The sequence below is a fragment of the Lipotes vexillifer genome, unplaced genomic scaffold (assembly GCF_000442215.2).
Source record: "Lipotes vexillifer unplaced genomic scaffold, Lipotes_vexillifer_v1.1 scaffold382, whole genome shotgun sequence".
In the NCBI taxonomy this organism is placed as follows: domain Eukaryota; kingdom Metazoa; phylum Chordata; class Mammalia; order Artiodactyla; family Lipotidae; genus Lipotes; species Lipotes vexillifer.
This window is the reverse complement of record NW_006780611.1, coordinates 6,217,878-6,228,277: the sequence shown is the minus strand read 5'-3', so window position 1 is coordinate 6,228,277 and position 10,400 is coordinate 6,217,878. Positions and strand designations below refer to the sequence as shown.

At 61.2% G+C, this 10,400-nt stretch overlaps 1 protein-coding gene across 1 annotated transcript in view; it reads right to left on the bottom strand.

Annotated features, from left to right (window-relative positions):
• Positions 1-10,400, bottom strand: part of SCUBE1 (signal peptide, CUB domain and EGF like domain containing 1) — a 137,222-nt gene that overhangs the window by 34,960 nt on the left and 91,862 nt on the right. The window contains exon 7 of the mRNA XM_007453933.1: positions 6,797-6,913. Within this exon, the coding sequence (XP_007453995.1) occupies positions 6,797-6,913 (117 nt within the window). The remainder of the gene's footprint in view (positions 1-6,796; positions 6,914-10,400) is intronic.

Below are 10,400 nucleotides of genomic sequence, written 5' to 3'. Positions count from 1 at the left end.
ATTCCTGGGCCGCCTCCCTTCCCAGCCTGGTTCCTGCTGCTCCCCCTTCCCCATGCCTGCAGGTGAGTTTGAGCTGTTTCTTCACTGGGCATGTCACGAGTTGCGGCTGCACCCTGCAGCCCCCCAGCGCGACGCCCCCAAGCATCCCTGCCGGTGGGCCTCGGCTTGCACACCTCTAGTGACGGGAGCTTCCTCCCTCACGAGCTCCCCCAGACCCCCATGAGCTCCCTCCCACCCTCCTTGCCCTGCTCCCCTGGGCTTGTTCCCCGGGCTCGCGGTCCATCTGGCAGACTGAGCTGTCAGAGACCCTGTGCCTGAGGTACCTCTTCTCACTCCGAAGTTCCTCTTGGGCTCTGGCCCCCGGGCCCCCCATGCTGGTCACCCCACTGGCTCCCCAGACCTAGCCCAGCAATTGGAAACAGAAGTAGGAGATGAGGTCCAGGAAGGTGTCCCCACCCTGGTTGGAGGAGGACACAAAAGGAAGCGGTGAAAGAGGCATCCCCCCACCCCCGGCAGAGAGAGGACTTTCGGTGCTGGTCACTGGCCACATCTTAACAGAGCTGCTGACTCAGACTCCAGCACCCGCTGAGCCTGGCCTGAGGGTGAGGCCCGGGCACCCCTGTCCCGTGTAACTGGCACCGCCAGTTGTCAAGGTCAGTCTGTCCCCGTTTCCCCGAGCCCCGCGGAGGCTTGGTCCTATTCCAAAGACTCCGGTCTCAGGCGCAGCCTCTCACCACGCTGCTCCCAGCTCTTTTCCTCAGATCGAACAGGTTGGACTTGACACCTGCTGAAAAGTCCTATGGCAGCACCCCCACAGAATGCTCTTCACTCCAGAACAAGCCCCCGAGCATCAAGAGAACGGCGGGGGCGTTAAAGAGAGCAGGGCTGAGACCCCTGGGTGGGCAACTCTCCGAGCCTCTGCGAGGGGAACGGGCACAGCAAGTCGGACAGGGGCAGACCCAGAGCTGCTTTCCTGTGGAGGCCTGGGTGGGGCTGGGCTCTGGGGAACACAGGACACTCAGGGGGGTGTGCCCGCCACCTCCTTGCCCTTGGCCAGCCTCCCCGAGGTACCTCTGCCCCAAGGACCCATTCTGTTTGCGTACGCTGGCGATTTTGGTGCCAGGAAGATGGGAAGGGCGGGGAACCCGAGGTGGCCCCCCTAAGGGAGGCCGCTAGGGTGTGTGTGACCCTGGCTCCGCCTCTCACGGGCTGGGCCTTCACCTCTCTGCACACAGGAGGTGCTCTACTTGTGCACCAAAATGATGGCTAAAAACAGAGACCGCTCAGCACTGGGAACTCTGCATGCGCTCCGAAGCCTGTGTTTCAGGAACAAAGCGGCCTCAGGATGAGCCCAAGCCCCAGAGGAAGTAATAGGACCCTCTGGGGGTCACGGCACCTGCTGGGTGGGCATCACCTCGTGCTGGCGACCAGGCCAAGCCCTTTCTGGCAAGGTCTCGTGTATGGTCAAAACAGCCTGAGGCCAGATCTTCCACTTTCCAGGAGAGGTCACAGCTCCACGCAGGAGGCCGACTTGAGCCCAGCCCCGGGTGTCTCCAAAGACAGCCCCGCCAGTGCAGCACGCTGGCCCTGCGGCCTTCAGAGGAAGCAGACCTCAAGTGCAGCGAGGGCCTGTCCAGGACAGAGGCTGGGGCTCTCCGTCGCCCCCTCCCCTGGGGGTTACAGGAAGACAGGGGAGATTCTGGCTAAAAGCCTCTGACAGGAGAACAGAGGGCCCTCTCAGCTCCGTGACCCTGGGCAGGGCAAGGCACCTCTCTGAGCCTCAGGCTCCCCATCTGCAAACTGGGCTGCTAGCAGCTACCTCTCCAGCATCATTCACTACGACTGAATGTGCAGATGGGGCTCTGCCTCCTTGGGAATGCCTCAGGCCTTCTGGAACCCCCTAATCCCATCCCCTACCCCATCTGGGCCTGTCGGCTCAGGGGCTGTCATAGCAGCTAGACAGGAGGTGCGAGGCGCTGTTTGCTTGAGGCCCAGGCTGGTGTAGCGGGCTGCCTGGGGGTCAGAGTGGGGGAGGCCCCATCCCAGGCTCTAGCCTCAGCTGTAGTGAGGGGGCAGTGGGCTCGCACGGCCCCTCGGCCTTCATTCTGATGAGCCTCTGCCCCCTTTCCACCTCCCACCCTTCCAAGACACCCCTCCTTCTCTACTGTGCTCCCACCGGGCTCCACCAGCGGCCAGCAGTCCCCTACCTGGTTACAGAGGCTCACGGTCTCCCCTCCGCAGCCTGGCCCGGCCCGGCGGCCCCGCCCTCCTCTTCCCTGCACGCTTGGATCCTGCCTCAGCAGCCCCCACCCGACCCTGCCTGGGGAACAAGCACCCCCCTGGAAAGCCTTCCCTGACGTTCTCTCCAGAGTTAGCTGCTCCCTTGTCATGGGACCTGCCCTCAGGGGGATGACAGACGGGGCATCTGGCTCCCACCTGGAGCCCCAGGGCCCAGCATGAGGCCTGCACAGAAGGATGGGGCACTGAACGAATGGATGAATGAATGAGTGAATAAGCGAGTTGGGGGGCTGAGAGGTTAGTGGAACATTCGATGCGTCACCCAATGTTTGAACATCAGTGCGTGTTGGGGGGAAAGGTGCGGGGTGAGCTATGGGAACACGCAGTAGGTTGATTGCTCCTGTCCCCCTCTGCCCACCCCACTGAAGGGGCACAGCCTGGCAACGCAGGGGCCACGTGGATGAGGGTTTTGGGTGGGAGCAGAGGGCGGGCCTGTGGGAGTGGGCTGGCATCACTCTGGAGCAGCCTAGCGGGAGGGCAAGCTGCTGGGCTGGGCTGGCCGGGCACAGGGCAGGTGAGGGAACAGGACAAACAGGCGGGGCTGGGGAAGGTTCTGCACCTTCTGGCAGGTGCTGGGAGGAGGGGCTGGTGTCCCTGAGGAAATCCAGGCTCTGGCTCAGGAAGTTGAGGCCCCAGACCTCCCTCCTCTCAGAAGGGCCAATTAGCATGGTGCCCGCTTCCCAATATCAAGCAGGACAGTGCCAAACAGGGAGCCTTGAGACTGGACTGTCCACACTCTCGAGACAAAGCAAGGGCATGGGGCAAATCCTGCAGAGCCCCCTCATGGCCCTGATGCTTTAGGCCAGGCCACCACCTGCCCACGTGATCCCCGTCTGTCCTGGGTTTTCAGCTCTGGATTCTCCCAGACCTCCAGCCACTGGTCTTGCTTAGCAATGACCTTCTGGCTTCCAGAAAACACTGAACCTTTGATATCCTCCTCTGGGCCCTGCCAAGACCAGGGTGTGCACGCTGACCGAGGAGCCAGAACCCCAGGGCCAGGGCCTCGGTTTGTCGGGGATCCCCAGCTGGCTTGCCCCCTGCCCTGCACCCCTCCAGCCAGGCCCTGGGAAACTCAGACTGTAAGCCCAAGGCTCTAAGACACCAAACCCTGGGGTCTCGAGGTCAACATTTGGTTTCCAGGGTTCCCTGATTTGAAGACGCTATGATGTTCCTACTATGTCGTTCTGGACCAGTCCCACGGTCCTCAAATTCTAATATGTGTAACGACATCCAGACGGCCTTTCTCCACCTCCGCTGCCACCCTGGGCCCAAACCATCGTCACCTCGAGCCTGTCCTTCCCGACCCTGCCTAGAAACCCGTCCCAACAGTGGCAGGGACTGTCTCCAAACGAAAGTCTGGCCTGTGCCCCCTTGCCCAAGAGTGTCTGGGGCCTGGCCGAGGCTCACAGGATGAAGGGCCAACCCCTTCTCCTGGACCTCCCCTGAACCTTCCCCAGATCTGGGCACACTGGCTGCTTTGGGTCCTGGAACCCCAGGCCTCTGCACAGCAATCATGTTGCCTGGATTAGAGCCTCTTCCTCCATCCTCCCCGCTCTCCCTACCCCCTGCCCAGACTTTAATTTTTAAAGTCTGTCTTCTTTACTCAATAGAAGATCCCTGGGCACAAGGAATTTCTGTTTCATTCCCTGGTCTCCCCTGCACTTGCACACAGGAAGAGCCCAGAAAACCCATCTGGTGCATGTGTGAACGAGAGGACTTCCTGACTCGGGGGCAGTGGGAGTGAGGAGGGTTGGCTAAAGGCAAATGAGCAGCTCTGGGTAAAGGGTCCAGTTGTTTCAACACAGGAAGCATGGTCGGAGGCTCAGACTGGCGGGCCTGGAGCTGTGTGGACAGCTCCCTTCAACATCTCCCCCTACCCCAGACTCAAGGTGGGGTGAGGATGGATGCCCCTCTCGCCAGCAAGGATGGGCAGGGGGCAGCAGTCAGCGCCCCCTTAGGTGCTCCTTGTGGGCCATGTGACTGCCGAGGCCCCTTTTCAGCCCAGACAGGTCAGCTCCCAGCGGCGAGCTCCTGGCCTCGAGTCCGGAATTAAGCCCTGCCCTACCCCTCTGGTCCTGCGTCAGCGCTGTGACTTGGACGGGGTGTGGGTGGCCCGATTCTACCTTCTTCTGTCCTGGCTCCAAGGGCAACTGGCTGGACCTGCTGTGACACTGCTGGGCTATGAGGACGGCTGGGTCTGCGGTGGACCCTGGCCAGCCCTCCTGGCATTAAGCCCACGTGGCAAGGCCTCAGAGAGCCCCAGCCCACCCGGAACACACCTCGCTCTAAGTGGGCTGAGCGGAGGCTACAGAAGGATTTTTTTTTCAAATCAATAGGTGGAAGAACGGTTATTTCTGTCAATAATCACTAGGTTCTTCCCAGCAGAGCAGCTGGGGAGAAGTAATACGCTGTCTATTTTTACAGGCTTCAGAAGCCCATCTCAGACTATTTAAAATCACCCTGAACCTCTGCTGTCAATCTTCTCAGCCACTGGGCTTTGGAAGTTCTAGCTCCTTTGCCCTTCCATGCTGGCCCCCGGGCCTGCCCGCTTCCCGGCAGAGTGATGGGAGGAGGGCAGCCGGCCTGGGCAGGGATCTGAGGGCTGGTCTGGGGAGTGCTGAAGGCTTGCACCTCACTTCTTGCAAGGGTTGCCTCCCGGCCCAAGGCCTGCAGCTCTAGGGGTTCCATAACACCCCAGGTCTTTGTCTGGGCTGGTGCCCCCGTGCTGCAGGGCTGGCCCCTTCAGTCCTAGGGCTCAGCCAGCTCTGGCTTCCCAGTCCCTTTGCTTCCTGTTTCCTGAGGGGTCCCCAACACGGCTGAGCCCCCGCGGGCCCTCAGGAACCTCGGAGTGAGCCGGGGACAGTGGGCAGAGAAAGCTCACCCTTCTCTGGCTTCCAGCAGCTGGCAGACTGGCCCATTCCTCACCTTCCCAATCCCTATTTCTAATTTTGCATCCTTAGTCCTCTGGTTGAGATGCCCCCGCACCCTTCCCTCTTCCAGTGACGAGGACACACAGTGTCCTCAGTTTTCTAACGCCGACAAGAAGACCATCCTGGCCTGGTCCGAGCCCTGTGCCCTGCTGCCCCCAGCTCTGCAAAACGCACCCCGGCCAAGGTGAGCGAGCACAGGAACCGGCCTCGCCCTGCCCGCTGGGAGGCCACAAGGAACCTCTGCCGGCCCAGGAAGCCCGAAGTAAAGGCACCGCGTTTGTTCAACCCAGGGTGAAGCCCCATTCTTCGATATCAGAGCCCCGCTTGAACCTGTCGATATACAGTGGAACCGGGGTTCCCTTGAGCCTGCTGGGGAGCGCTGGCGCTGACTCTCCTGCTTCTCATCTTCGCCAACAGAAATGCACATGACAGCTGACCACCCTCGCCCCTGAAGCCACGTGTGGTCGCACACCCAGCCCAAGTGTGCCGCCCCACTCCTGCCCTGCCTGCAGCACCCGGGGCCCGGCGAGGGAGGTGGTGCGCGCTGACCTTTGCATGTCTTCCCATCCGGCTGCAGTGTGAATCCAACCGGGCAGCTGCATCGCACGCCAGTGGCGCTGGCCCCCGGGCCTGCCCGCTTCCCGGCAGAGTGATGGGAGGAGGGCAGCCGGCCTGGGCAGGGATCTGAGGGCTGGTCTGGGGAGTGCTGAAGGCTTGCACCTCACTTCTTGCAAGGGTTGCCTCCCGGCCCAAGGCCTGCAGCTCTAGGGGTTCCATAACACCCCAGGTCTTTGTCTGGGCTGGTGCCCCCGTGCTGCAGGGCTGGCCCCTTCAGTCCTAGGGCTCAGCCAGCTCTGGCTTCCCAGTCCCTTTGCTTCCTGTTTCCTGAGGGGTCCCCAACACGGCTGAGCCCCCGCGGGCCCTCAGGAACCTCGGAGTGAGCCGGGGACAGTGGGCAGAGAAAGCTCACCCTTCTCTGGCTTCCAGCAGCTGGCAGACTGGCCCATTCCTCACCTTCCCAATCCCTATTTCTAATTTTGCATCCTTAGTCCTCTGGTTGAGATGCCCCCGCACCCTTCCCTCTTCCAGTGACGAGGACACACAGTGTCCTCAGTTTTCTAACGCCGACAAGAAGACCATCCTGGCCTGGTCCGAGCCCTGTGCCCTGCTGCCCCCAGCTCTGCAAAACGCACCCCGGCCAAGGTGAGCGAGCACAGGAACCGGCCTCGCCCTGCCCGCTGGGAGGCCACAAGGAACCTCTGCCGGCCCAGGAAGCCCGAAGTAAAGGCACCGCGTTTGTTCAACCCAGGGTGAAGCCCCATTCTTCGATATCAGAGCCCCGCTTGAACCTGTCGATATACAGTGGAACCGGGGTTCCCTTGAGCCTGCTGGGGAGCGCTGGCGCTGACTCTCCTGCTTCTCATCTTCGCCAACAGAAATGCACATGACAGCTGACCACCCTCGCCCCTGAAGCCACGTGTGGTCGCACACCCAGCCCAAGTGTGCCGCCCCACTCCTGCCCTGCCTGCAGCACCCGGGGCCCGGCGAGGGAGGTGGTGCGCGCTGACCTTTGCATGTCTTCCCATCCGGCTGCAGTGTGAATCCAACCGGGCAGCTGCATCGCACGCCAGTGGCCGTGTCCTTGCACGTCCGGTCGCAGCCTCCGTTATTTACTGCACACGTCTCTGAGGAGGGAAAGAGAAAAAGACACTCTCAGTCTCCTTGGACAGAAGCCACTGCCTTTCCCCACCCGTGGGGGGAATCTCCTGAGACAGGAGACCTGAGTTCAAATTCTGGCTCTGGGGACTTCCCTGGCTGTCCAGTGGTTAAGACTCCGTGCTTCCAATGCAAGGGATGCGGGTTCGATCCCTGGTTGGTGAACTAAGATCCCACGTACCGCGTGGTGTGGCCAAAAATAAATGAATGAATGTTTCCAATGCAAATTCTGGCTCTGATACACTCTAGCTGTGGGGCCTCTCTGAACCTCAGGCTCCCCATCTGTAAAATGGGAGAATGACACTGTTTCCCCTCTGATGATGATGGGTGGGAAAACTGTTTGCAAACCGCAGGGAGCGGTGCCAACAGGGTCAACACCACCACCAGCGCCAGTGCTGAGATCGGCTGGGCTGGTATTTAACCGCCCAGGGACAGATTCCTAAACCCTTGCCTTGCCTGGACTTGGACTCCAAACCCAGACTGGCAGTTACTGGGGCTCCCAAACTCGTCTCAGCGCGGAATGGCTTGTGGCCCTGGCCGTGGAGTTGCAAGGGGAGGTTCCCAGAGCCCGCACACCATCCATCACCTTGATGAGGCTCTCAGCCCAGCATCTGTTCTCGCTGAACGATAAGCCAAAGGCGTCTGTTTTCTGTCCACTTGAAGCTAGTCTAGTGCTTTTTTTTTTTTTCTCTTGCAAATTCAAAGGGCTGGAGTGGCTGGGGCATAACTAAGGTCACTGAGCTCGTCGTGCGGTGAGAATGATCCTCCCCAGGCCCGGAGAAGGGGCTGGCACAGCCGGGTCACCAGGGCACGTGAAGGAGCCTAGTTCCCAGGCCTCTGAGCCTTTCAACCTGGGTTTCTTCCTGAGCATCTGGTGTGCTTTGATGTTGTGGGAACTTCCCTCTCCCCTTTGCTGCTAGGAAGGGAAGCGCCAAGGGCCCCCACCTCTTATAACCTGAAATCCCCTGCCCGTCTACCGTGGCTGCCCCTGGCTGCCTGGCTCCAGCTGGTCTCTCCCCAGAACTTTCCCCCTACCCCGTTTATTCTGTCTGTCCTTCTGTGGTGTCTGCATTCCGTTTTTTCCGGGAGGAGTTTGGGGATGAACACAGGAGTGATGACTAAATGAATACATACCCCCAGTTGCCAGGAGTCTCTGCTGCTAATGTCTTTCCTTTGAACTTCAACTTGTAGGGGGTGGACGGAGCAGGGAGAGGAGGAAACTGGGCTTTCCCTCGTGTGTGTGTGTGTGTGTGTGTGTGTGTGATTCTGTGGGGTGACCACGATGGCGGTTGTCCTTAACATCCTGAACTCGGGGGCTGCCTGCTGCACGGGGCCACTGCCCGTTTTCTCGAGGTTGAAGTCTTCACCACGGTAGGACAAGCTGTAACCGCTATCGCAAGGCCAGTCTCCTCGCCCCTGCCTCTTCCCAGGCTTTCAGCGTGTCTCCCCATACTCTAGCCCTCCAGCTTCTGTCTGCCTGCTGTGGGGCATGTTGCCCAGTGGCCGAGAGGCCTCCTGCCTGCTCATGAGACCTCCACGAGGAGCCTCCAGATGCAGAAAGGAGGCCCCCGCCCTCCGTGTGCGCATGTGGGCTGGCCTCGACGTGCGCGTGGGCCAAGCTCTGACCCGCACACGCCTGCGCAGGCCCTCTTGTGTCCCCCGCCGCCCGTCTACTGGGGCAGTGGAGGTGGGGAGGCCAGGGTGTGACTCTGGCTCTGTCGCTCACTAAGTGACCCAGCGAGTCCGCCCCTCGGGGCTCGACCTCAGCACCTACACCTGGCAGGTGAGGATGGCAAGCCTTCCCTCCCAGGGCTGAGGGAAGGATCAAAGAAACCCCACACTCAGCAGCCTCTGGCCCAGGGCCCAGCCTGGAGTAGCTGCTCAACAATGTTAGCTTCCTACCCTGAGGTTACAACCAGAGAGGGAAATCCCGCCTCCCGCCCTCAAATCCAGAGCCAAGGTACCCCCCATGTGCCTTTCCAGCCTTTTATGTGGGAGACCCCCTCTCTGGAGAGGGGGGCAGAGAACCTGCCTGTTTTCCAGGTGCAGGTAGTTAAGGCTCAGGCCTCGGACAGGCAGGGGGAATGCCCGAGAGCAGGAGGCGGGCAGCAGAAGGTGCCGAGAGCTTGAGCTGGGGCACAGCTGGGTGGCCTTACTTGGCGACAGCAGGATGAGCACTGGGTCTCTCCGTGGTGGTGGAGGTGGGACGTGACGTGGGCACCGGGGGCTGTGTCCCTGAGAAATGGACCCGGCCAACCAGGCTCCAGGGGGCTTGCAGGCCCTTCCTGTCTCTGGAGGCCCTGATGGGACTCGGAATCTTGGGCCTCCCGAGTGACCGAGGCCCCCCTGGGGACCTGCTGGCCGCACCTGCCCTCTGGGTAGGAGAAGGGGGCCGAGCCGGGGCCAGGGTCAAGCCTGGATGGTCACCTGCTCTCTGCACCCTCAGGGCAGGTCTCTTCCCTGTAGCAAGCACCCTTTCAGCCTCCTGTGTTACCCTAGACAATGTTTGGTACAAGAGCTCTTTGGGTTCCCCTGGGTGCTGACCAGCCCATCCCACAGGCATCGCTGCACTAGGCTCCCCCACGCTCACAGCAGCCCTGTGGATGGCCCCTCGCCTCCCAGGTGCCGAACACTGGGAATCGGTGCAGAGCAGCGTGGCTGGCGTGGCTGGCAAGGGGCAGGGCTGGTGGGAGCCGGTGGGTGTACTCCAACCCACCAGCAGGCTCAGATCTCCATCCAATCCAGCCCCAGCCAGCCCCAGCCGGGGCCCGCACAGCCAAGCGCGTACCCGGCTCTCTAGCTCCTGCCCAGTGTGCTCCGTCTCCACAAATGCTACTCCATCTGCCCCAAGGATGCGTCCTAGGAGGCGCCTTCCCCGACCCTGGGCCCTTTGCAGGTGGAGAAACTGAGGCTCAGGGGAGTAAAGGACCTTTTCTAGGCAGGATTAGCTACACGATTTGTGGGACCCAGCGTGAAATAAAAGTGAAGGGCCCTTGTTCAAAAATTGTTAAGAATTTTCTGACAGACAGCCGAGCACTCAGCCAACTGTGGGCCCTTCTACGGGCAGGGCCCCGGGTGAGCGCACAGGTCACACAGCCATTGGGAGAAGCCGGTACTGGAACCCAAGACTGCGAGACTCCAGGCTGTTGAGTGAGCCAGGCCTCCGGGGGGGACCCTCGGGGGCGGCCTGCAGTGGGGCAGCAGAGCCAGTGGCCTGAGGGGGCAGCGAGGTGTGCCCACGGGCCTCCTCACCCAGCGAGAGGGGAGAACTCTCACCCACAAGGCTGGGCTGGCGAAGGGGGGAAGGCGGGGCATGGCGTTGGGGGACTGAAGTGGGAAGAGGCTTGGGCGTGAGCCCCTTTTCGGCAGATGGGAAAACCCCAGATGTGTTAAAAGGCCAATCTTTAGTCTTTCCCTGGGGGAATTCCGCTTTAGGCCAAGCTGGGCGGGGTCGGG